At 38.6% G+C, this 26,798-nt stretch overlaps 3 protein-coding genes across 7 annotated transcripts; 1 reads left to right on the top strand and 2 right to left on the bottom strand.

The window, feature by feature from the left end:
• The first annotated feature begins 1,932 nt into the window (after window positions 1-1,932).
• LOC103328229 (uncharacterized) lies at window positions 1,933-6,406 on the top strand. 2 transcript variants are annotated; one of them, XM_016793837.2, is made up of 6 exons: window positions 1,933-2,199; window positions 2,444-2,704; window positions 2,830-3,003; window positions 3,147-3,253; window positions 4,038-4,366; window positions 5,448-6,406. In XM_016793837.2, exons 1-6 carry the CDS (start codon window positions 2,086-2,088, stop codon window positions 6,035-6,037), a joined length of 1,575 nt encoding a protein of 524 aa, XP_016649323.2. In that variant the 5' UTR covers window positions 1,933-2,085; the 3' UTR covers window positions 6,038-6,406. The 2 variants fall into 2 exon arrangements, with proteins under 2 accessions (XP_016649323.2, XP_008228846.2); XM_008230624.3 differs by having other exon boundaries at window positions 2,447-2,704.
• A 132-nt stretch (window positions 6,407-6,538) lies between these two features.
• Window positions 6,539-9,524, bottom strand: LOC103328228 (Snf1 kinase interactor-like protein). 4 transcript variants are annotated; one of them, XM_089049999.1, is made up of 4 exons: window positions 9,401-9,523; window positions 9,241-9,331; window positions 7,033-7,296; window positions 6,539-6,907 (listed from the first exon to the last, which is right to left on the bottom strand). In XM_089049999.1, the coding sequence occupies exons 2-4, from the start codon at window positions 9,322-9,324 to the stop codon at window positions 6,704-6,706; spliced, it is 552 nt and encodes a 183-aa protein (XP_088906125.1). In that variant the 5' UTR covers window positions 9,325-9,331; window positions 9,401-9,523; the 3' UTR covers window positions 6,539-6,703. The 4 variants fall into 4 exon arrangements, with proteins under 4 accessions (XP_088906125.1, XP_008228842.1, XP_016649324.1 ...); XM_008230620.3 differs by having other exon boundaries at window positions 9,238-9,331; XM_016793838.2 differs by having other exon boundaries at window positions 7,033-7,358; window positions 9,238-9,524.
• Window positions 9,525-15,925: 6,401 nt separating this feature from the next.
• Window positions 15,926-22,649, bottom strand: LOC103328275 (uncharacterized). Its single transcript, XM_089051340.1, is given in 8 exon segments — window positions 15,926-16,498; window positions 17,149-18,057; window positions 18,151-18,222; window positions 18,727-18,816; window positions 19,977-20,127; window positions 20,130-20,318; window positions 20,420-21,364; window positions 22,474-22,649. Coding segments are annotated over 7 exon segments (2,580 nt in total). The 5' UTR covers window positions 22,474-22,649; the 3' UTR covers window positions 15,926-16,274.
• Between the last annotated feature and the right edge of the window lie 4,149 nt (window positions 22,650-26,798).

Below are 26,798 nucleotides of genomic sequence, written 5' to 3' on the forward strand. Positions count from 1 at the left end.
CTTCTAGTAATACTCTTAGGAAGATTGCAGTGCAAGATAAATCATTATCTCTCATGATATTGCCTCAAATTAGAGTATCCACAATGGAGGGATGTAAATTCGGGGGTGTAAAACCACTTTTACATTCCCCTTACACCTCCGGGGGGTGTAAATATGTTTTTACTCCAATGGGGAGTGTAAATTCGGGGGTGTAGCCATGGGTCCCAACCTTTTATGTTGACTTTTCTTCATTTTTCTTTTCTTTTCTCGGGTGAGTCCCACCTGCAAGGGATGTAAAAATAAATGTAAATATACATTTTATTTTACATCCCCATAGTGGTGATATATATTTACATCCATTTACATCTCCCTATTGGAGACGATTCTGGTGACTCGGGGTATATATTTAACATACACCCCCATATACCACCCCCCATTGTGGATGCTCTTAGGAACTTAAATTCATGTTAACTTTGGTTACCTTGGTGATGAATGAATTTAACCCAATAAATAGAGGTTCTCAATAATAGAAATGAGTCTCACACTGAAGTTACAATTTTTATTGCACATCGCATATTTTCTTCATTTTACTACTTATCTACAAGTAGAAGTAAATCTATCGTTTGATGAGATTTCTATAATGGCAAGTCTAGGTGTTCTCAACCAGAGTTTACTTTGAAGAAGAGCCTCTAGATACGCCTATTGGATTTCTAGTTGAGTGTCTGTCGAGAAGCTGTTATCTTGAAAGTATTCCCATTGGTCACATTTAGTTTCGAAGAAGAGCTTGCAATCATAGAAGTTCCCCAGGTCACATTTTCTAAGTTCGAGCTTTGTTTTGCTTGGTTCTTTACTAATGAGCCAAAAAGTAATTGAGCTCGATATGACATTGAGCTCCCTTCTCCCCCAATATCACTTATGTAAAAATTAAATACTTAAAAAAACTATGGCAATAAATTGACCTATTTTCCAATAAGTTCTTCCAATTTGGTACAATTTAATGATAAAATAATGCAAAAAGAATAAGTATGAACAACAACAAAAATGCATATTATACATAGATTTTAATTATCTTCGTTTGATGAGATTTCTAAATTATAAAGAGAGGGGGTTTCTCACATACACACTACTAATGTGTCATATGTAACGTAATTTAATTATCATTTTTATTGACAAGTTCACAAATTTGGGGGCATGCATGAAGCTTGATGTCCACGTTGGCATCCCATAAAACTTAATGTCAAATGCTATTTGAATAGTTTTTTGCATTAGATCACACCTTAATTCACTAACCATTAAAGCTTTATTCATCATATGTAGGTCATTTTCTTTTAAAAATATAATATAATAAATAATATAGTATTTGACATTTTAGGTGGATTTGAAAATTTCTACAAAGTATCAGATTGTCACTTGAGCAATCGGATTCAAATTTAACATTTTGAGTAGGTGTTAAAATATCTTCTTGTCGTTTAAAGTAAGTCTATATCCCATTTATTATATTATCTATTTGCCGAAAAAGAAAAACAAACAAAAAAAAAAAAGAAAAAGGAAAGTTTGACAAACAAGTGTTGAAGCTTATCCACAAGGACACGTCAGCAGACTCCCCCTCGTCTCAAATTCTTACGTGTCAAAACATTGGACTCACTCATCACCACCCGCCAATCACCAGGCACAACCGCGCGCCTAGTTGAGAAGCTTCGCGACGCGGGCCCCACTATTTTATCCAAACCCGCGCACCTGATCTCGTTCCCAGACCAAAAACCGCCAAATCAGCTGACGCCATCAGCCGCCGTCGGCCGCCTACCAGTGTACAGTCACCGCCTGATATTAAGGGTATTTACGTAACTTCCGGTCCAATTTACTTCTGGTCGTGCACGTTGCGATTCTTGAAGTCACGTGGAACGCACGTGACGGCCTTCCACAGGCTTCTTTCTTCTCTGCGTTAAAAGGAAAGGAAAGACAGCCGAACGGGTTTGTTTCGTTGACGCAAATTTTTGGAAACATTTCTGGCTGCGAAAATCGCTGAGTTCACTCGGTGACTTTTTTTTGGTTCGTCTTGTTTGACTCGCTCTGCAAATTTGTCGATTGGGTTGGAAGCAAGAGCCGATGGTTCAAATAATGAGTCCGCGAAAGGTTGCGGTGAAGTTGGATGCCGATGAGTCGTTCGACACCCAACTCGGTCCAATTCACAAGCGACTCAAACTCGACTCGGTTCCGCAGGTTCATGTTCATCTCTTTTCAGTTTTTGATTTCATGTTATGTGGTTTTTCAATTGATACTCTGTTTATGGTTTATGATAGTTTGATTTCGTCAATATTTTGTGATATCCATTAGCATGAATTGAATTATCTGCATTTCCTGCACATTCTTAGCAACCAAACAGATTGGGCAGTCGTTTTCATAAAGAAGAGATATTTTTAATGTTTTGTAGCTAATTCTGCTCATAATGTTTGGGTGGTCTTAGCAGTTGGGTTTGGGGCCTGGCAAGTTTGAAGTTCCTCCTTCGCTGTACCATCCCTTGGATGAACCGAGCCCGCTCGGTTTGCATCTAAAAAAAAGTCCATCTTTTTTGGATTTGATCCAAATGAAGCTATCTGAAGAAAACTCTGTTAAATTGGCTACTCTAGGCAAGAGAGGTCACAAGGGAACTACCGCTTCCGGTGCTTCGGATAAGCTCAAGGCTATGAATTTCCCGGCTTCCCTTCTAAGGATTGGGACTTGGGAGGTATAACCCACAATTTTCTATGGACTCTTGCTTTCCAAATTGGACAGTTTTTTTCTGTATTCAATTTTATTTGATGCCATATGCTTTGATGTTGATTTGAAGTTTTATTGATTTTGGGGTTGCAGTATAAGTCAAGATATGAAGGAGATCTAGTGGCAAAGTGTTATTTTGCAAAGCATAAACTTGTGTGGGAAGTCCTTGATGGTAGTCTAAAGAACAAGATGGAAATTCAGTGGTCAGATGTTGTGGCTCTCAAGGCAAATTACCCAGATGATGGACCAGGGACTTTGGATGTTGTGGTAATATATTGTTTACATATTTTTGTGTAATTTTTTTTTTCTATAAAGGAATTACAGTATTTCAAAATCATTATATGCTATGCGTTTTTTTGGGTCTAATGCTATGGTTTCTTACGATAGATTAATATTATTTTCTGGTGCAGCTTGCTAGACCGCCTCTTTTCTTTAGAGAGACCAATCCACAACCTAGAAAACATACCTTGTGGCAGGCAACATCAGATTTTACTGCTGGGCAGGCCACTTTAAACAGGTTAAATATCTAACCTTGTAGTCATTCATAGAGTTACTGAAATTTATAAATGGCTTTGAGCATGAATCTTTGTCGCAATGTTTCCAGTTTATAAAAATACATCAGTGGTGTGTGGTAGTTACTATAGTTATGAGAACTGTTAAAAGAATTTGAGAAGCTTATAAGCAAGGTAAGATCTTTGGTTGGCCAACTAGAATGATGAGGTTAAAATTTATTTAAAGTACAGAACAATTATATCACACAAATAATCTCCGCAGTCATATCTTGCCATAGTGCAACATGCTAGATATCATTTTCCCCTTTACGATATATTTTAGAACAGCACCATCTCAGCAATTCCACTGGTTTACCTGTCTGTCTCCCCCCCTTGTAAAATTTGGAAACACATGCGTATGTGCTTAATAACTGGCACAAGCTAAAGTCGGGGATTGTAGTTTACTTGCTCAAGTAGTAAGAGGTTTCTCGTTAGCAATCAACTGTTAGAAAATATATTATATTACCTTTATAGATATCGAAACATATATCTGTTGAATTTTCTGGGGCTTTAAATGATTGGAATATAAGGAACATACAAAGATGCACATCATATGCAACAACAACAAAAAAAAAAAAAAAAAGTAGTTCTAGAAATTATGGTTCGAGCAATCCTTATAAATGCTTTTGTAAGACTTGAAGTTTTACAAGGTTGATCTGGTAGTTTGTAACTTATTATGCATAATGTTTCTAATTGGTATTGTCTCTGTTCCAAATCTGTAATGTGATTTTGTCCTTTGTGTTGTTTTAGGCGCCATTTTCTGCAGTGCCCGCAAGGCTTGCTTTTTGGCAAGCATTTTGAAAAGCTTATTCAGTGTGATCCTCGTCTCAACTTCTTAAGCCAACAGCCAGAAATTGTGTTAGAATCTCCATTTTTCGATGCTAGAGTTACAGTATCAGGTGACCCTGATGAATATGGACGTCGGTTTGGTCCAAAAAATGAGGAGGGGCCTGCTATATTTGGTTTGCAGGATTCAGCATCACCTTCTGGAACACACTCGCCACCGTGTAAAGATGAACAAGATTTTATTGGTAGAGGTCCTGAAAATTATTCCCAGGAAATTTCTTCTCCTAGCTCAGGTAAATCTGTAAACGATAAAACGAGTTACTGTGGTAGATATGGTCATAATTAGTTAACCATGCATCATCTTTCTTTATTGTCAAAGCTCGTTGATATAACAATTGAAGTCTTCATCTTATATTATTAGGAAGTTGCTAAATTTCTTTGCTAAAAAAATTTGCACACCTCTGAAATTTCAGAATCCCCTTGTTGAATGGACTGTTCATCCAGAATAAATCCCATGTCCCAATCTCCCATGACTTGTATTTTCATCTTATTTTTTTGGGCTCAAGATTCCATTCCCATGTAATTTGGTTCTGTTTTCTTGCTTTGTCAAAATATTGAGTCAGAAGCAGTCAATAATCATTGTGTAAATAACTTGAACAGTTATAGAATCACTTACTGTTCCTTACACTAGAAATTATTTTGTGGGTCCAATTTGAAACAATTAGTCAGAAACTGAAAATATGTGAATGAAGTCCATTTATCAGTGCCCCTTTGGTTTGATAAGCCTCATCTACAGCAGGCCTCTGGTGCTAAGGTTAAGATGGATTAGGACTTAAAACTAGCACTTGAGATCATAAAATGAAAAGCATTATTTAACTGACTCGAATCTAAATCATACTGAACATAATACTTGCTAACATTCTCCCATCATGCCGACTACGTCTAGTCAGCATTTGGTGGGGTGTGAATAGAACTCCCCTTTACACTTATTTTTTAGAGGAATCATGTGAATAACCGTCATATCAAAAAGAGCTGTCTTTCATGACGTGAATTTTATTTTTTATTTTGGGTGAAGTTTGATGTATGTGATATAAAGTCTGGCACAAATGTGAGACCATAGCTAGTGGGACAATTTGCTACGACCTCTTAATCTGTCGGAATTGGTGTCAGATGAATGTTGTCAATGTTTGCTCAACTTAAGCACGTGGCCTTCTTGTATCTGGTTTATCAGTTCCACTATGTCACATAAACCTGTTTATCCTTATTCTATGAATATTTACTCCATATTTTATGATGTGGAAGTATTACAATTGAGTTTGGTATGTGGGCATTGCATCACATTTGTTGTGGGTCTAAATTGTCTTCTATTTGTAGTGATGGACACCCCTGCAATTGATAAAATTGGGAGCTTTGGAGCTGAAACCTCAAAGACGCCCAGCAATTTTAATCAAATGAAAGTTCCTGGACTTCCCATGTCGATGTCAATGAGCGATTTCGTAAGCCACATTGGACAATGCATTTCTGGAAAGATATCTGGCAAGGAGCAACCTAGCAGAGATGTTTTGGAGGAGATTACTCAATACATGTTCAATGACTCGCAATTCACCTTACCCTCAGATGAGCAATACGTCATGTCAAGGGTCAATTCCCTTTATTGCCTTTTGCAGAAGGATCCTTCTACAACACTAAACTTGCAAGCCAAAACTGATGACTGCTTTGATGTAAATGATAATGGGAAAACAGCTGAAACTAACTCCGCATCTGCATCAGCTTATGGGAGTAAGGTTTCAGATGGTTTTCTTGCACCTAAGGACGAGTCCAATGAAGGTAAGTCCAGTGCTGTTCCAAATGATGATGACAATAAGCAGGAACTGACAATGCCAAGAAGGGACTCATTTGGGGAGCTTCTTCTAAATATTCCTAGGATAGCATCCCTTCCTCAGTTTCTTTTTAACTGGTCATAAGTTTATGATATTTAATCAAGCTAGAGAGTAGTCATCTACGGCCCTCGTGTAGCCCTGTACAAAGACAGAAATCTATGTCGGTTCTCACATCTGTGAATACAACAGTTGCAGGTTGTTCCTAAAACGTGTACAGCTTAGGGATTCAGAAATGTATGTTGATGAAGAATCCTGATACGTTGATAACGTAGACCTGGTTCTTGCAAACTGCTTTAGTCCCTCTGCGTTTTGTTCAACCTTTGTGTATAATGATCAAGTGTTCTTTTATAGCCATGTGAGTTTTGTGAAGACTTTTAGTCTTGTTGTCTCTGAATATTTGGGAAAATAAATCAACACCTTGGGCGATACCAGTTGTGTACGCTGTTGTGCTCATAGGTTGATCTGATATTATTAACCAGCTTGCCATGCTGCTCCTTAAGACTACAAACCAAAATACTTCAAACCGTTTATAGAATGAAATGTTTGATTCTTTGACAGTATAGACTAAACTATCCAAGACAAATATAGTTTCAATATTTACTTTGGTATATGACTTTTGCAAGACTCACAATTTTATAATAGGCATGTGCAAGCATTGGCACTGCATATTATACATGTGCATCTCTTATTACTTCTACTCTCTCCAACCAAATGTACAAAAAGAATTCAAGAAACCAAATAAAGAAACAATTATGGTGCGTCGGGCCCTTCATCATCCACAGGGTCATCTTCTCCCAGCATGTTCATTAGCATGGTGACCTGGTCTTGCAGCATTGCATTTTCTCTCTCCACCTCCGACCGTTTGCTTCGCTCTTGCAGGAGCTGAAGTTGCAAGTGTTCTAGGCACCTTGCATCCTCTTCCAATTGCTCATTTAGCCCATCAATTTCCCTATCCTGAAGAGTTAACCAAAATAGAAGCTTAACTTATTGCGACCATTCTTTTTTTTCTTTTAAAAAAAAAAAAAAAAAAAAAACCTTTCTAATAGAGGAGAAAAAGGTCAGGTGTTTAGAAATTACACCTTTCTGTTCATTTCCTGCACAGCGATCCTCCGCATACTCTCAACCACGTCAACATTGACTAGCTTTCGCTTTTTTCCAATCAGCCACCCCTTAGGATAGGCTGTGGCATCAAAGTCCGGCGGAGGAAGTAAGGATTCAGCCGACGGTCGCTTCCCATTGATATTTGTTATAGGTTCTAAGGGTTCAAAAAGAGCCTTTCGACGTTCAGAAAGCTCAGGTGCTGGAGCTAAGTCCTGCATCTCCTCCTCAGTGACGGGCTCTTCCTGTTTGTCGGGAGTATTATTAGCAGTATCTTCTGTTATCTTGTCTACATTCCTCCCGCTAGCTGTGGGAAACAAGTTCACTTTCTAGTGCTATTGAATTTAGAGATAGATGCAGCAGATTTGTAAAATAAGGAGGCACCAAAAGTTCAAACCACAATGGATATGTAGGATGAGAAGGCACTGACTGATATGTGGAGTACAATAGCACCAGCCATTTCACTCCACAAAATTGAGGAAGTATAGAATACATGCATACCATGCATAATTGCAGCCATGTCCATCAGTTCAGTTAAATGATCATGGAAGAAATGCAGTTAAAGAGACAGATGAAATTTGACACTTGGCATATTCTTAATAAAAGAAAAACCCTCAAAGCTAATTTGGCCTCGTTTGGTGGCTTGACCTCAACTGGACTATTTCAATTAAATTGGGATTGTCTTTACCGTTGTGCGTCAACTTACAAATGCTGGGACTGGACTTCCTTCCATCCTTCTTAAAATAAATAAGGTGCTCGGCCAAAAGGCGATTAATTAACAACTAAATCAAAGATGAACCTAGAAGATAATACAAAATCTGTGTTGGAAAGACTTCAAATTGGAAACTGAAATGGATGATTTGATCGACAGGGGAAGGATATAATGTAGCAGATAAAAAAAATAAAATCCAATAAAACCTTACAAGTAAAAAAGGTTGCGTAAAACAGAGAACAGGAACAGGAGAAAGGGTTTTTCCTCTTCCCAGCCACAGGAGGAAATCACACTTCAAGTGCAATCATGCATCCCAACCAACAAGACACTTGAAAAAGAAAAACAGGAAAAACAAGAAAAACAAGACAAGAAGACAACAAAAAAGGTTCATATTGTAATAATGATCAAAGGTTGGGAAAGCGTCACATCATGAACAAGTGTAAACAGAAGAACTTCTACAGATTTTCATTTTCGTTTCCAAAGAATTGGGAACTTGAAACCTAGTGCCAAATTATGAGCAGTACCCAAAAACAAAAATTAGCACAATAATGGCAATACTTAATGCAATCAGATTTTTTTTTTTTGGGTCAAGTATAATAATTCGAAGATGCTAGCCGAAAAAATTATTAGAACTGACAAAAAAAAAACGAAAACCAAGAAATGAAATGCCATAGGATCAGGAATAATAAGGTTTAGATTATAAATTTGCAATTAAATTTGGATGAAGACATAGAGCCCATACCACACGTAGCATTCAAACTTGTCCATACGCCAAGACCAGAGAAAAGTATGGTCGCATTTTTCTATGAAATAAAAAGTATGGTCACCTTTGGGTAAATAAAAAATTAGATATGCTGTGCTGTGTATTCAAAGTCAAGAAAAAAAAAAGACTCTTTGGAAAAAAATAAAAACAAAACCAAAGGCCAAGAGTAAAGCGTGAAAACAACAGAAGATTATAGGCCAAAAATGAAAAGAAAAATATAATTAAATACATATAATTATGAGAGAGAGAGAGAGAGAGAGAGAGAGAGATTTAAGCAAACCAACCCCAGCAGAGTAACGTATGAGCAAAGTCAGCACCTCCTAACAACAGTTTAATTTTACGTCTCTCTCTCTCTCTCTCTCCGTGTTATTTTTTTAATCCGTTTAATTATAATAGAAGTTTTAGTGACAGCTCAAAATTGTTTAGAAATGATAATATGATCAGATGAGAAGGAGATGGAATTATGCTGGAATTTAGCTTCAAAATGTTAAATAAAATTTTGGGAAACCATGCAATAAGCCTCAAGAACATCCATAGGAATTATGATAGCTATTAAGTTGTACATAATTGGGTAGGTGGGTTTGTCTTAAATCATGCAAACATCACCAAAAGCAAATCTCAAATTATTCAAATGAATTGGTGAACTCTCAATTGGGGAAATTTGGAGAGAGAGAATGAAAGAGAAACAGAGGAGCTATATATTATACTTACTACCTGATCTCTTTCTGGGTTTCCAATCAATCCTTGTGGAAGAGAGAGGAGCAAATCCTTCCAAAGCTCCATCAGCCTTCTTCCCATCTGTAATCTGGCCTTCCATGGAACAGAAATTAACAAGAAGAAGAAGAAAGAGAAAGAGCTTCAATTAAACCCCTACCTTAACTTGGTTTCTGATTCCTTAAACAAGAGAGAGAGAGAGAAGAGAGAGAGAGAGAGAGAGTTTTTTTCTAGTTGTTGGGTTGTGTTTATTTCAGCATTTTTCTTGTTCTTCTGATTTATGTTCCCTCACCTAGAAGAGAAGACCGAGGAGATAAAATGTTAAGTCGATCAACACAATGGGGGACCATGTGGGTATTTTGACGGTTGAGATTTGGCATTTGGTGGAAGATTTGAGGCTAACAGTTGTCCCTTTCTCTGCAATTGGGTCCCTCTCATTTTCTTGCATGGTTATAATGTTTTTTTAATACTTTTTATTATATAATATTTTAACAAATTATATGAGAGGGGTGTCAATTTGGTTTACCTGTTTTTTATTCCCATGTTTGTTGTTCAAGTCCTCCCACAAATCTCAGCCAAAACCTATCAGAATTTAAAACGAGAAAATGTTTTGTTTCTCTTTGTTTCTCTAGAGAGAGAGAGAGAGAGAGAGAGAGAGACAGCATATCCTTATGTGTGTGAGCATTTTTCTTCAACTATGCTCCTCACTTTGATGATTGGGCCCTCTATATTCAAAGGGGTTGGATCTATGGACTTTGGGCTGGTTTTGGGTTTGATTTTGTGGTTTGTGACACAGCAGGTCAGTTCCCTTGAAATAGATACATATGAGATAAACTATGGGGCTTCCTGTGTAATGACGGACTTTTTTGGAATGGACTATACTTAGGAATTGTTTTAAATTAGCGTAGCTTAGTTTAAGTTAGATAAGATTCGTCCTATGTTTGGTATATGCTTGGACTAGGATTATATATATATATATATATATATATATATTATCGACGCCTAATAAGAAGATGACACGTGAAAAATGAATATTCATTAGGTAAACTATAACACTAATTAAATTCTATTTAATTAGGGAAATTATCTTTGATTTAAGATAGGAATATCTCCCTAAATCAAAGAACCAATTTCCACCAACTCTCTTGGCGCAATTCCTATCATTTTGTTGGGGAAAGAATCATCCTAACCAAATAGGGATTATTCTCCCAAAACCCTAGCGCGCGCACACACACACACACACACACACACACACTCTCTCTCTCTCTCTCTCTCTCTCCCGCTCCTCTCACCCTTTCTCCTCACATGGCTAAGTGCCACCACATATGGCTCCAGCCACCCAACTCTCCTTGTGACAGAAAACTCCATCCATTTTAGCTATTGTCGTATCTTTATCGAGATCCAATTGAACTAACTTAAGCATCGGAAGGCCTTTGGGCAACACCCCATGGGTGTGGTCTATTTACTCATATTTATTTCATATGGATCAAGGAAGAAAGCAAAGGAAGATCGAAGGTTGAGGAATCAACCCGTGAATATTCCTCATGCTTAATTTTGCTCAAACATTTTGGTGCTTTCATTGAGAGCACGAGGTATACTCAAAACGTGCTCTTGAATCAAAGGAATATGTTTCCTCCTTTTCATTACTTAACCGAAGCCTTCCAAACAACCATGGTTGGAAGCACGTGAACAAGAAGTTAGGATGCCGCAACAACCCATGACAGACTCGAGTCACCACAACGTCGTGGCTCCTGGCACCGCAACTGCTGCCACAACCCTAGTTGATCGCGATGTGCGCCGCCACTCCTCCACTCGGTCTCACGACCTAGAACACCTATTAGACGATCACCGTCGCTCCTCTTCACAGTCTCGTGGCTGCCATGACTCTGCAGCCGCCAGATAGAGCAGCCGCCATCCACTCAGCCTCACGGCTAGATTTGATGCCCTCTACCACAATTGTGTCACCGCGCTCCATCCTCGAGATCGCCGCTCATGACCATCTTGGTGCTGCATCCAACTTGAGATCCGTTGTGGAACAACTTCATTCATTCCCTCATTTTCCGCCGTGTTCAACGTACGCTCATGTGTACACCTCTAGCGAAACCCTAGCCCGTGTGCAATTGAGCTATACACAATTTTCTCCTCATGATCCACAAAGTTAAGCAGACCTCAGTCTTAGAGTTGACCAACTGGCTCAAAGAGCATACTCCCAAACCAACTTGGTTGGACAGCTTCTCAACCAGATTGATTTGGTCTGAGACGTTGGCCTTAGACCGCATGACGAAGAGAGGAGGATGAATGAACGCACCTATATGCAGTTCGAGAGGTCCCATGCAAGTCGAGTAAGAGCAAGCAGCCAAGGAGAAAGACAATAGCGTGCTTAGCATGTTAGCATGTCGCAAGCATTTGTGAGCCCCACTGAAAGTAGATCAAGTCTCCGATTAAGATTAAGTCCAAAGATCAATGTGCACGAGAGGTTGGGCCCACGATTTGATGTTCACGCCCTACTGGGCCCGCAGAGAAGTATTCATGTGAGACTAGGCCCCCGAGGAGATCAGCCTTGTGATAATCTCCATGAAGTACGAGAAGAAAGATGTTCACCTGCTCGATCCCAAGGAGCCACCTAATGATGACAAGCTACAGAAGGTTGCTCACAAGCTCAGTCCACCAACACATTGCTCAGGGAAGAACAATAAAAGAGATTTGCTAAGTAAAGACAACGATGAGGTAAACCAGCGATGCTTGCATAATGGAGGACACCGACGTGAACTGCAAGCCATGTGAACAAAAGATGTCAAAAAACTCATGAATGACCGACTTTGATACTTGAAGATTAGAGACGATTTCGAAGATGTTATGCACAAGGAGATTCCGATCTCGAGAGTCATTTGAAGCACTTTAAAAGAGATTCCGATCTTGAGAGTCATTTGAAGCACTTTAAAAGTGTTATGATTCTCTATAAGCCCCAAGATGAACTGATGTGCAAGGTGTTTGCAATGACCTTACGAGGAACAACCCATGATTGGTTCCATACCCTGTCATCCGGGTCGATTAACAGCCTCAAGGAGCTAGCTTTCATCTTCACCAAAGAGAGAAACGCATGACAATTGCTAAAAGCATCCTAAGGGAGACGTACACCAAAAAAGCTACCATCTAAAAAGTGTCCTAAGGGAGACGCAAGAAGGCGGCCATAAGAGTCCTAATTGAGTATATCATACACACATGTATCCTCTGTGGAGATGGGTTTGTCAACCTTTGGACCAGCTGTTCTCGTATCCGAAGAACCTTTTACCCTAATAGACAACTCTTTACCTTTTTTAGCTACAACCATCCTTACCTCTGAAGGATTCAACGACGCTGAATTAGCTCTGTGCTTGATTGCTCGTGGTTTGGCAAATGGATTGCGATTGTTAGATATAAGAGCGGTCCTCCTAGTTCGATCCTCATTCCTTGACTAGTGCAGACGACTCGAACTTCAGTGAGGAATGTCAGCAGCCCTTTGTTTCTTGGCAGGTGGTTCAGATAGACTTCTTTGCAGGGTAAATTGCAGGTTTTGAGCTTGTCAGTTGGAGACTTGAGAAGAATGTCCTAAACATTCTGCATGCCACCAATCTTTTTGCTATCCACACCGACAAGGTGCTTGACCCTGGCAGACGACGGAGGAGCAGCTAAGTCTTCGCAACAGCTTGAGACTTCTCAAAGAAGAAGACTTAATCACAGCATAATAGAGTCTCGGCTTCTTTCTTAGGGGAGACACATCTCTTGCTTGCAAGGTTGCAGCTTTATCTTTGGAGGACCTGACTCATTCGGCTAACTAATCATCCGAGTCTGGGCCAAACTGCTTCCATCTCTCAATATCTTTGGCAGGGGGCAGATCATCACCTTCTTCTGATACTTGCTCAACAGCCAACGTCATTCGCAAAACTTTGTAGGGATGTTCAGGCCCCGGCAGACCATAGCCATGCCCGGTTCGAGATCCAATTTCTTGCTGATATCATTCTTTACAATTAGAAAACAGAATTCATTTAGTCACACATCAAAGAATTCAAATAAAATTGAAGCAGATCAATAGAGTATGACAGACCATTGCCAACCTCACCTTCCCACCTTTCGCTCACCTCTAACACATAGGCATGCCACAAAGTATGCCCCACCTCGAAGAAGTAAAAGAACAATCGTACCATCAGATCCAATTTAAAAAAGTGGTTCAGATTATCAAAACAGATTATTGCTCAGTAGACATTTGGGGTATATTGGCTTGGGGCACACTCCATGACACAAAACACCTTCCTGAAGAACTTCGATAATGGGAATGTGAAGCCCAAGGAGAAGTAGAAGAGACGGAATGTGATAATCCTGGCATCCAGATCATTCGGACCCACGCGAGGTACATCGTTAGTTAAAGGCGCCGCCACCGACATGCACGTCCATCGGTATGACAGAAGCATAGGTGGCGCGCTACTTGAAAGTGAGCATCGGTCGTGACACGATGCAGATTCGTCACAATTCTTTTCTTGTACACCTTGGAACCACCCACAGGTACAAAGACACTTGTGAACTCGGTAATCGGCTACTTTCATTGGAAGACATGATAGTTGAATAGCTGCAAAAAGGGAAGAAAATTGCAAGTCAAATAGCATGTCAAAACCCTAAGTTGCGGCAAAAAAAAAGGGCATTAGATACGAGTCGCCAACAGTCGTCGACAACGGTTGACAAATGCCATAGGAGCAGCCTAGACCTCGCAAGCGCCATGCCATACCAGCTCACGACACACCAGCTCGCATCAAGGTGTAAACTTCGTGGTCTCCGTTTCAGTGCTACCAAAAAAAATAGTACGACATGTGGAGAAGGAATAAGAAGGCAACATGTGGAGAAGGTATATTCCTTAGGTCAACTAATTACCCTAATTAAATCCTATTTAATTAGAGAAATTATCTTTGATTCAATAGAGAAATATCTCCTAAATCAAGGAACCAATTTCCACAAAAATATCTTGGATTAATTTCTATTATCTTTTTGGGTAAGAATAATCCTAGCCAAATAAGGATTATTCTCCCAAAACCCTATCATACAAGGAGCCTATAAATATATGGCTACACAAGGTATTCAAGGTAATTCTAATTTTTTCTCTAATTCCGTCTCTCTCTCTCTCTCTCTCTCTCTCTCTCTCTCTACACTCTCCCTCACACGGCTCCAGGCACCCTACTCTCCCCGTGAGAGAAAATTCCATTAACTTTGGCTATTGTAGTATTTTTATCAAGATCCAATCGAACTAATTTAGGCATCGGAGGGCCTTTGACCAACACCCCTGGTGTGGTCCGTTGACCTAGATTTGTTTTACAGGAACCAAGGGAGAAGAAAGAGAAGGAAGATCGAAGATCGAGGAATCAATCCGCGAATTTCCTCATACAGAAATTTGCTCAAAAGATTCAAGTCCTCATGGTGCTCATATGTGAGTTTCCCCCCTCCCCTTCCAAACTTCAGAAAAAGAAAGAAAAAAAAACTAGGAAACACATTATATATGTGGTTTTATGGGATTTAAGAGGTCAACATTTTAAAACTGCCTAGTCTGAACAAATTTTGAGTTGCTTCATATTAAAGTAAACAGAATGCAGTTGTTGAAGATATGTTGGGGAGTTAAAGAAAGAGGTGGTTGTCCAAATAAATGAAGTAGAGATTGCTTTAATATTTTGGGTTTCACAGTAAAATCAATGGTTGTTTAGGTAAATCTATAGAATTGGGAAAATGAGAGGCATTTTGAAACATTTTCAGTTTGTGTTGGATGTCCAAAGAAATCTGCAAAATTCTTAAAATTTTAGAAAGGGTGTTTAGATAAATTGGGCTCCCAGATACAAATTTGCACCGTTAGTTTGAATATTGCAATAGACATGTCCATACATTTGATCGGTTGGTTTGAAAATTGCAATAGACATGTCTCAGTAAGAACTTCTGCATAAAGTTCATTTCCTAGGTCAAACATTAAAGCCAAGATAAGGTATAGGTATTGAAATATAAAAATTTTGTCTGGAACAAAATTTCAGATTAGATTGGATAACTCACAGCCACGTTTTGTTCACCATTTTGAAGTACTTGGTTATTTTATTTCAACTATAGTTCTGAACCGGTCACGTTTGGAGCCTAGGATTGGATTTCATTGAATAACTCAATAAATTCAAGGTATGTTTAAGTAAGAAATGAAGCCCAACTTCCAAATTTTGTCCAAATTTGAGAAAGGGGGATCTAGTCGGGGGTGGGGGAGGGAGGTCTGGCTTGAGAGGTTTTTTAATTTTTCATTCCTTGAACATTTTTTTATTTTTTATTTTATTTTAATTTAATTTGTAATTTTAGATTAAAAAAAAAAACATGACTCATGTGCCAAGCACATAATATTTTTATGGAAAACAATCGAAAAACTTGACATAAGGGTGACGACATTGGCTATTTTTATGACGTCCAAGTCCTCAATTGGCTAAAAAAAAACCTCCCAGGTAAATCGAAACTAGTGTGATAGTTCATGAGGCAAAACAATAGTTTACCCTTAAATGATACTATAGTGAACTGGTACTGGTGTGCATAATCAATTGCAAAAATTGTCGTCATAGTGTAGTATTTGCTGCTAACCATGCAAAATTGTGACATGAGGATGAGCAGAGGTAGGGAATGCAATAGGACAGCAGGAGCATGATAGCTGATATAATACTTGGCCCTAAAACTTTAAATTCTAGAACCCTGTGGTGGCAGGATATGACGAAAACTTTAGGTTCATACAATGGCAAGTACGATCCATATTAAGGAAATGGGTGTGCTATGTACAACTTTTAATGATCTATATATTTATGGACCAAATCACCACCTCAGCCCTAAGAAAAGATTTGTGAACTTAACCTATATAGAAAAACATGTCTAAAATTTCACTAAAACCTTTCCCCTATTTTTGACTGATTCAAAATGAATTTAGAGAAAAACCGGATTATATATTTGAAAAACTAATGCACAAGGCATGGAGGAATCAACATGTTGAACCAATCCTAGATTCAACTCTCACCGATGGCACAAGGAATGCACGGAGGATTTTTAACTTCCTCTTCAGGGGTGATAAGCCTCAAGCAGTGGTCATGAAAGGTGTGGCCACACGGTAGAACAGCAACAACTGGTCGAATAGCTGGCACGAAAACAGGGCCTTCTGGTGTGAAGGAAAGATCCCTCTTGCAAATCAAACACTTGTGCCCAATTGGCTGAGTTTGATTTTGACCAAAACCTGCAAAAGGCAAAGACGTACTACCATCATCAGTGTATTGTAGTATTATCAATGTATTACTATCTATCAAAATCACTATGATACAAATGCAAGATGTATCAGACGCAGTCTTCCAAACTTGAAAGTATACGTTGTAGTGTCATATTATTTCAGAAATAACCTTGCTGAACATAGAATCCAAATTTGGAGGGAAAGGCTCGTCTGAGCATAAACAACCTTGGCAAACCAGACACGCCAGAGCCAGACATGCCATGGAATGATTCTACAATTTTAAACTTGACTTGAGAAATGGAAGAATTAGGTATGAGGCACAGAAGATCCTTTTCATGGATGATCAGGTGCTTGAGAAAGTACATTGGGAAAATAATTTGGGAAAAACAAAAAGAAACTGAAACCAAAGAATTATCCAACGTGCCCATGCAAGCCTCACAAACAGGATCCAGGCTAGACCCAACTCATTCTTCCAAGACATGTTCCATGAAATGTGCCGCAATGGATTGAGTGGAAACTAGGACTAGAAATGGCATGACATGTCAAAATAGCCATGTTAAAACAGTAAAGAATATGGTGATAGAAGATAAGTAGGTATTGAGAAATATAAAGACAAATTAAAGAAAAGAAGTCCATGCGGAAAAAGCATCAAGCTATACCTTGCCATTTTATATGGAAAGTGGAAGCAGTCTGGGGCTGGGATGGGAGAGGTGGAGCAATCTGGGGAGACAAATGGAGCGGTGAAGCTGTCTGAGATTTTGCTGGGAGTGGTGAAGCTGTCTGAGATTTCTCTGGGAGAGGTTTAGCAGTCCAAATTTTCTGTGGGAGTGGTGGAGCACTCGAGGGTTGGGATGAGAGTGGAGGAGCCATTCGGGGCAGGGGTGTGAGAGAGCGAGCATTCTGGGATAAGGTTGGGAGTGACGTAATACTTCTGACTCTGGATCTGAGATTTGGAGCAGCCTGGGGTAGGGGTGGGTGTGTGGTTTTGGCTTCAGATGGGACTGGAGGAACAATTTGGCGCATTGATGAGAAGGAGCGAGCATTCTGGGATACGGATGGGAGTGACGCAGTACTGCCTTTGAGTCTGAGATATGAAGCAGTCTTGGGTAGGGGTTGGTGTGATGCAATAGTTTTGGCTTGGGATGGGAGAGAGGGAGCAATCTGGGACAAGGGTGGGAGTACAGCAGTACGTCTAACTAGGGTTGGGAGAGAGGGAGCATTCTCAGATACGGGTTGGATTGATGCAGTACCTTTGGCTTGGCGTGGGAGAGACTGACTGGTCTGGGTTAGGGGTGGGAGTAATGCAGTACTTTTGACTTGGTGTGGGAGAGAAGGAGCAGTAGGAGCTGGGACTGTCAAATTAGATGCGTTGGATAAATGCAGTGATGGAACAAGCAGGGGCAAATTTGGAGCAAATGGACCAACAGAAGATTGGGCTCTTCTCTTTTTGCGTTGAGCTTGGGAAGCCGCTGCTGGGGGTTCTTCTGCAACCCTCTTAAGAGATGTTCCAACCAAAGCACTAGAACCCTGAACATTCCTATTAAGTTTGGTAATTGGAACTTCTTCACCTAAAGTAGTGCAAGTCATCAAGAGAATCGCATAAAATTTCAGAGGCTATATTCAAGCATGGTCAAGACTCAAGAGTATAGAATTGTAACTACCAGTCATCACGGATCTAGAAAGGTCTGTAGAAGACTGAACAGCACCAATGACTTGAGGTTGACAAGAATTACCTGCAAGCAACCATCAAATGTGTAACAAAACTTCCCTCCATTACATAAGATTATATGTTTGTTGACCTGAGTGCCAGCCAGTCGTGTCCTAGACAAATATGAGTTCTGCTTAAATATTAGAATCTTGTACACAATACCTATTTATGATACCTATCAGTTATTTATATTAAGTTACACTCTAGCACAATCATCATTTTAGCCATCTACCCTGTTCTTCAATCCCTTTTTATCAATCAGCTAAAAATGAAGCCAAGTGACAGTAAAAACATGGCTATGCAAGTGTATAATATAGCTGCACACTTGATTACTACATTCAGCTAGGCCAATTCTCCTGTCTACCTATTCGTGACAGGACATTATTTTTATGAGAAATGCTCAAGATCTTATTATGATTAAAGTCCACAAAGATATTGTGTTTTCAGCCTGAATCTCAAAAAAAGGATGAACTGGTTACATATACATTCACAACTAAACATTGCCAGTTATATAGGTAGGTGGCCTTACTAGGTAGCTGGCTAAACCAAAATTTCCCTGGAACATGACCTCTTTCAGCAACTTGTGCAGCAATACCCTGGTTAGCTGTGGAAAGCTTCCCTAAAGAGAGTTGCAGAGTCAGTCAGCAGGGAAGCTACAGAAAATGGAACTTTTAGTAAATCTACTAATTGACATAAACATATAGAAGTTGCAGTAACCAACAGAACACTGGTAACCAGCCATGCAAAGGACCTCCTGTCAAGGGCCATGAAAGACATGATATTCAAAGTACATTGAGAACTTATGTTGACTATTTATGTGGGGACCCAATATGTGAGAAGAGAGAACAGAAGAAAGAGCAAGTGTGAAACGCACAATTCATTTCTTTTATATTTCAATCAATATGGTAAAATAGAAGTCAAATTACCTTGTTACGGAAATGATTATACTTAATTCTTAAGTGATATTTGGATGAGAGAAAACTTTATAACAATACAGTCCTCTCATTGCCTGTAATTCTTAAAATGTGTTCATTCAGACAATGATGAATCCTGCCTCATATGGATCACAATTAACACCTAACAGTTTCAATCTAGCATAAGAGAACCATAAATTAGTTATCCCGCACACAGTAATGTACCATGTGACTTCCGTAACATACTTGCTAGAGTCCACACTCGTCAGACATGTGGAATGACAGTAGATCAATACAGAGCAAGTTTATACAACCTCAAGGGGTAGTGACCAAAACAGATTCGATGACCTTACTGGTAAACTTCTATGGCATCCATCCCACCAACCCCTGGACAGCTCCAATCAATAAGAGACACTCTCTTACTTCACGGTGGTAGGCAACCTAACCATGACGTGACACTCCACCGAGTAAAGCAGAATTCTAGATTTGGTGGAGGGAAAACAATCAAAGATATTCCATGCAGGACTTACTCCAATGGCCAAGGGATCTCATGTGGCACTAACATGCAAAAGTGGTCACTGCCCAATAAAAACTCATCCTCGAGTTCATAAAGAAAATGAAAAATAGAAAAACTTTTTGGACCCTCAAAACCTTAAGCTTCTTTTGGGTACCTTGATTTTATCACCCGAGATTCCAAGTGTGCACCACAACAGTGCTCCAACATCTCACAGTTTTGTCTTGTAGGCCATTCTTGAACATCAACAATATCAAGGCACCCGTATAGAAGTGAAACTAAAACATGCAACTGGAAATTTTCATTTTCTTATACATCCAAAAAAGGAGAGTAAGAATATTCCAAACTTACCGAACTCATCGTGCAGGGTAGTGCTTCGTGTAACACCAATAGGAGGAAAAACCATGGATGAATCAGAAAAGAGGTTCCTGGAAGTTTCAGATACAGTCAGACAAGTACTTGTACTCGAAGAAGGTGATAATGCCAACCCATTTGCCCTGTTCTACATCCAGAATCAGGGAGCTCAGCTAAGCTGCTACCAACTGGTATGAAAGATACAGCAGGGCTGTACTGAAAACTGTCATTAGGAGGATCAATATATGCAGATCTTGTATCCCAGTTCCCCTCAACGCCAAGACAAACATTCCTGTTTCCCGGTATAAGAAAATGATGTTGGTCATCATCTTGTGGCATCTGCACAACATAAGGTGGATTCAGAATGAACCTAGAACTAGAACTAGAACTAGTATCATATATGCTATTACATTTTAGTTAAAAGAAATCCAGCTACCCACATTGTTTTTCATCACAGCAAATCCACCCACATTGTTCTGAAGACAAGGGAAACCAGCAGCCACATCAGAGGAAGGATTCAAGGAACCTCTGTCTTCTTTTCGACCATAGAAAGTATTTGGTTGAGGAAGGGCAACCCTTCCAAAATTATTAGTGACATTTATTCCTGATCTATTAGATTTAGATAAATCCTCCGTCTTCGTGCCAATTCCCAGGGTTAGGAGACTCGCATCAAATTTGTCTGGACAATCCTCTTGAACTTCACTTGCCATGAAATTGTTATTTAGCGCAATGTCTACACCATCTATGGCATGGGATGGCACAGTATTGCTAACTCCATCACTTATGAAATTTCTTAATAGCTGAGGCCTACCTGTATTACTATTTAGTTCTTCACTCCGCTGGATACTTTCTAAGGCTGCTGCTGAATTTCCTTTAGCAGTTACTAATTTCCTGTGAACATAAGAATTTTGAATAATGTTGACATCGGACGTGGCACTGACCACATTATCAGGAGGCACTGAATAATCAAGGATGTGATATTGACTAAATTCAGTTTTTTTCCCTTCCAAACCAAGAAAATTTGAAACTGGGCTTGGTAGGACCGGTGTATGACCCTCCGCGTATACAGAATCATAGTCAAAAAATGGATTCTGAGAGTTGCTGAATGGAGTGACATCGGTCATTAAATTTATACCAGTCAGCGGCATTTCCATGGCATAAGAGTTAGTCGTTCCATACATGTCTCCAAAAGGAAAAAGAGAGAACGGTGTTGTGGTACATGGCATGGTTATATCATCAACTCCAGAAGCATTACGATTGTTGAGAGTCCCCATGAAGTTAGCAACTTCATCGTTTTTAACAGGGATTTCACTTTCCTTAAGCCATTGTAATGGTGAAGTAGAGCCAGGGGGATCATCTCCATGTTTCAACATGTCATTTGCCATCTGAACAAAATCAAGTCAGGAAAAAACAGGAAAACAAGACCTTTTTAGTAGTAGATAAAAAAAGGTACTGTGAATTAATATATATACATTAATTGATTTTTGAAAAATTGACTGCAAAGCCTTGTAAAAAACAAAAGTGAGGAGCTTGAAACTTTCTGATCATTATAGGACACAAGCCAACAAACCAGAAAACAGAGGGACTTAGGCAGATAGGATCAAAGAATGCCAGTATATTTCATTAACTGGGAATTTAGATGTTCAAGTATTTTACCAAGAACAAATATGATACTTATAAACAATGAATTGAATATATACGATTTTTGTCCTCAAAGGCTACATTCTCTTACAAAATACATTATAGAGTCCCAAACAAATGATAGTACGCAGCTCATAAACCCAATGGAAGCTCTTAATTCATCAATCAACAACATTACATCTACCCACCAAAAATATCAAATAAATATCGAATAGACGGCACACTCATAAGTCCTTCAACTAGTATATTATACAGATATTAGCCAGCCACACACCCCATTAAAACTCAAAAACCCCACAACACATACTCATTGAACTCAAAAAAGAAAAAATCAATGAAAATCTAACCCAGATATTGTTCAACGCTATTAAAAAATAGCCATATCATAAATCATACTGAAGTGAAGTCCAATTCAGAATTTCAATATCCCAAAAAACCCGGACTCTTGAGCAAAATTTTGACCAACCCAGCAACCAAAGACAGAAAAATGCACACCGGAAACAGCTAAAATCCTAAAACATCCGAACAAAATATAAATAAAAAATTCAAAAAATAGTAAAGAACAAAGTAGAGACTAAGAGTGCGTGTAAGACCCAAAAACCAATATACATTGGAGCTCTTCCTTGGAGGAGAGGCTAGGTTCAACCCACATTAGTAGCCATGATACTTCGAAATAAAGTAACAAAGAAAAAACATCAAAAATTGCACGAGAACAGGTTCCAAAATCAATTAACCGATAATAAAATCTTTATCGAACTGAAAAAAAAAAATCACAAAAACCAAAATTAAACTCGAAACAAGAATCGTGATTGATATTTTCAAATTTTAGGGTAAAGCTGGAAGCGATTTTTACCTCTGATCACTGAGGCGTTCGCAGCGAAGGGAGCGAGATAGAAGGAGGGGTTTTTCTTTTCTTTTTTTTTCTTTTCTTTTTTCGTCTTTCTTTTGGTTCAAGAGAAGGAGGAGGGGTTTTGGGTTTGGCGCTGTTCGGGAGATTTTAAAGGATTCGGTGCGGGGTCCACCTGGCTCTGACATTACGCCACGTGGTGTATGGAGAGGTCTTCATTTGCTTTGGTGGCAGTGCTCACTGTAACAGCGTTGAGAGATAAAGTATGCAAGCCGCTAATGGGAGCAAGCCATGTCATTGGACGGTGAATGGCATTCGTTATTAAGTGACGTTTTGAGGGCACTCCTATAATTTTATTGACGAAAGAGTCCATGCGGGTGTTGTATGGCGTGGCCAAAACGCGAAGAGTAGTGGCGCAAATAGGCCTTGAAGCTCTTTCATTGGAGTTGAATTTGACAAGAATTCTATAGTGCTGCCCTTATATTTATATATAGCAATTGGAGTACTTCCACCCATTTGCCATGGCAAATGACAATGGTTACTTATTCACGTGAATAGTGGCACTTACAAAAAGTGCGTTTCCACCAATTGCCATGGCAAAGGGCAAATACTATTTACTTTTATTATTATTATTATTATTTATTTACCAAACAATTAATTTGGAGAATATTTTCGGTTGTCACATGTCATTTTTTATTATATAAAATTCTCATCTCATATTTTGGATAAATTTTTAGATAAGATTTTCCGATTAAATTTTCAAATAAGATTTTCGGTTGTCATGTGTCCATATTTATTATAAAATTCATATCTCAAATTTCAGATAAAATTTTTGTATAAGATTTTTGGCTGCCACATGTCCATATTTATTAAATTCACATCTCACTCATCATACAATTAATTACCTACTAACTCATCACACAATTGAAATACTCTTGGTTCTTATAATCTGACACAATCGAGTACAAGGACGACTTGATCATTGGCTGAGGCGGTTCCATCGGATCACGACGTGGAGGGAGTATTTTCCTTCAGATGACATAATAGTGCCATTATTTTCGATGCGGAACACACCAAGGGAATCGACTGCGGGCATTATTCACTTGAGGAGCCATGTGTAATGGTTTTCCTTTTTTTTTTTTGCCTTGAATAATCTATTAAAAAAATTAAATTGAAAATGCAAGAAAATATAAAAAAGAATGACATTAAATTGAATAAAACGACAATTAAATTTTTACCTCGTCACCAAGACTTTGACCTCTTCGATTTTTTGTCCAGGACCCTCTGGCTTCGATGGAAGATGCCATAAGATAGGTGAATAAAAATGAAAATTGAAAGTGAAAAAAATTTTGTGTAGAAAGTGAAAAATAATAGAAGGAGAAGAAAATGTATGAGGATTTGGTGTTGAAAGTGAACAACATTGGGAGGTATTTATAGAAAAAAATTACAAAATCTTTTTGATAATTTTTACAAATTTTTTCAAATTTTTTTTCCAGATATTTTAAGCCAAAAAAGGGGGACAACTGTTGGATTTGAGGGAAACCTACATGGTATGTTACCGTTGTTAGACATCGTAGGGCTAACGCCACCTGAGTTAGCACACGAAATTCAAAATTTTTAACATTGGCGCTGCAATGCACGAGCCAATGACAAATTTTTTTAAAAAAATAAATGGGTGCTAGCGTTAGCCATGACATCACCGCCTTCGTGCTCGAGGTCGGGTAGGTTTGGCCTACGGGTTGGCCACGCCGGACCCACAACTTGCTCGAATAAGCTTGGCCCGGAAGCGTCGCTTGGTCTTGGGCCTTGTCCTGCCCTGGTTAGAGGCAACGAGTGGAATCGCTCTTAGGTGAGACTCTATTTATTAATTATTAGATTAAATTGGTTAATTGTTAAATCAAATTGGTTAGTATGATCCAGTGATTAAGAGATATGACCTCACCTAAAGGCCATATATAAGGCTCTCACCATAGAATGACTCTTGAATTTGAATCTCTTGTAACATTGTAAAGATTAAAATATTATTAAGGTGAGAGTGAGTCTTAATTTTGACTCATACTAATTGCCTAATTCTAATTTCAGAAAATTATAGTACAATGGATAATTTTTCATTTTTATGTTCTTAATTGTTTCCAATGACCATTTTTTCAACAACCCAAAATTTAATCACATTTTGCCTATAAATACCGAACTCCTTTTATAACAATTTCAAAACATCCACAATTTTTAATTTTCACCACTTTTCTTTTCTATTCTGTTAGTCTAGACAAGTTTAATTACTCCAAAATAGAATATTACAAATGGCCCAATAACCAAAAACCATAACAGCCTAAGCCCAACATCATTAAAAAGCTGGGCATTTGAACTGGTGAACCGAGTTTTAAAAAAAGGGGAAAAACTCGTGTTCACCAAAAAAGTCCACCTAGACTTATAAAAACCGAAGTGGACCTCTTTGGATCAGTTCTCGTCTTTAGTTCTTGTCATGGAAAAACTGGTATAAATCAAACATGGTTGGTGATGTTAAGTTTACTTATTCATTTATATCCAAAATTGTTAATAAACCTAATTAATATTCAAATAACATTAGTAACTCCAAGTAATATCCATATATTTTAGCTCAATTAATACCCAATTATCTTAATTCCAATTTATACCAAACTAAATAACTACTCTAGCCTAATTTATTTTTCTTTTATGTGAATTATATTCGTTCTTGTTGTGCTTCTATCTTCCTCTCTTTTCCACCTATTTTTTTTATATTTCTCTTCATATTTGTTTAGACCTCTTTCTCTCCTATTTTATCCATTGTACATATTTTTCTATACATCCGTTTCTCTTTTCTTTATATCTTCAAATTTTTATCTTTCCAACCAGAAATTAGACTGAAACCGAATCGAAACCACATAGGTCTGGTTTGGTTAAGTTCTTCTAGACACTTTTTATAAACACCGAACCAAATCAAGTGTAAGTTCCAATTTTGATTCCAATTCAAGGAGAAAATTTGACCGAACTGAATCCTGACCACCCATAATTAAAAACAAAACAAACTGAACCAGCCGAATATCACCTCAAACCCTAACCCTATCAAATAAGGTCATCTTTAACTAGTAGTCGTCCCCACCGCCGCTAAGATCAGCACCACCATAACAACCACCACAACAAGGGTTCGTGAAGACACTTAGAGACTGATGAGTGGGGACAAAACCATAACATGCTCATATGGTCAAACAATGGATCTAAAAAGATCCTTAACTTCTAAAACTAAGCAGCCCTTTCACAATCATCAATCATGATAATGGGGAAAAGCATGAAGGAGGAGAAGTCGTTGGAACACTCAACTGCTAGGGGAGAGACAAAGGCATGGCTATGATGGAGGAGTTGCGATTGAGGGAGAACATGAGGTGGACAACCATGAACAAAGAAGGACAACAAAATAAAACTCTCACATGGGGAGGGGAATCTCTTACAGAAAAGAGAGAGATATAGGATTAATAGACATGGGAGGAAAAGAGAGTAGAAGGAAAGAAATAGAGGAGTGGGGAGGAGGAACACTGACCTCGCCCCCCCTTTTCCGAAATATCCAAAGCTTGTCTGATGCTGAGAAGTTTGTTGGGGAGGGTGGGGGCCCGCCTAGGGGTTAGGGTGAGTGAGGAACAATAACTTGTCTCACCACTCTTCTTTTCATTGCTCAAATTTCTCATTCATAAAAGTTATTTTTCTTTTGTCATTTTTCTCTCATTTCACTTGCACCAATTCTAAATGATGAAGATGGTTCCAATAAAAATAGTGTGAAGGTCCCATTATTGAGAATTTGCAATCAAGTTGAACAATATGGCGTTGTATGGAACACCTTCATGAGTTTCACCCCGTTAGGTAATGGATAATAGTGAAGGGCCTTAAATCTCGATGAATGACCATATAAAAAAATTGCACTAAAATCTGGGAGTGTCTCGCTTAAGTAAATAAGAGACCCAAGAGTGGGTTGAGTGAAATAAAAAATGTGAGGTTTTTTTATTAAAAATTTAGAGACCCTGATTTTGGCAAAGATACCTTTAGGAACCCAAAGATTCCCTTTTGGTCTCTAAATGGATCTCTAAATTGGTGGATAGAGACCCGATATAGAGATTTGAATTGACAATGCTCTTATAAATGGCATAAAAAATCAAAGATTTCTTCTCTCTCCAAAGTCAAAACTCTACTATGCTAACCTTCGTCATTACACATAGCCAAAAAAAGAAAGAATTCATGCAAATAAAATGTACCTCTCTCTTTTAATTTAAGAAAAAAGTTACCTCCCTCTAAAAATCACAACACAAGTGTCCATTTTCCAA

Source organism: Prunus mume, linkage group LG4 (assembly GCF_029339155.1).
Source record: "Prunus mume cultivar Tortuosa linkage group LG4, ASM2933915v1, whole genome shotgun sequence".
Classification (NCBI taxonomy): domain Eukaryota; kingdom Viridiplantae; phylum Streptophyta; class Magnoliopsida; order Rosales; family Rosaceae; genus Prunus; species Prunus mume.

What these genes read in the sequence shown, in the direction of transcription:
- LOC103328229 (XM_016793837.2), top strand. Translation starts at nt 2,086, where the DNA reads ATGGTTCAAATAATGAGTCCGCGAAAGGTTGCGGTGAAGTTGGATGCC. An exon ending in TAAGGATTGGGACTTGGGAG is followed by an intron (nt 2,705 to 2,829) that starts GTATAACCCACA and finishes TTGGGGTTGCAG; the next exon opens with TATAAGTCAAGATATGAAGG. An exon ending in GGGCAGGCCACTTTAAACAG is followed by an intron (nt 3,254 to 4,037) that starts GTTAAATATCTA and finishes GTGTTGTTTTAG; the next exon opens with GCGCCATTTTCTGCAGTGCC.
- LOC103328228 (XM_016793838.2), bottom strand. Translation starts at nt 9,343, where the DNA reads ATGGAAGGCCAGATTACAGATGGGAAGAAGGCTGATGGAGCTTTGGAA. An exon ending in ACCCAGAAAGAGATCAGGTA is followed by an intron (nt 7,359 to 9,237) that starts GTAAGTATAATA and finishes TGTTTCCCACAG; the next exon opens with CTAGCGGGAGGAATGTAGAC. An exon ending in TGCAGGAAATGAACAGAAAG is followed by an intron (nt 6,908 to 7,032) that starts GTGTAATTTCTA and finishes TTAACTCTTCAG; the next exon opens with GATAGGGAAATTGATGGGCT.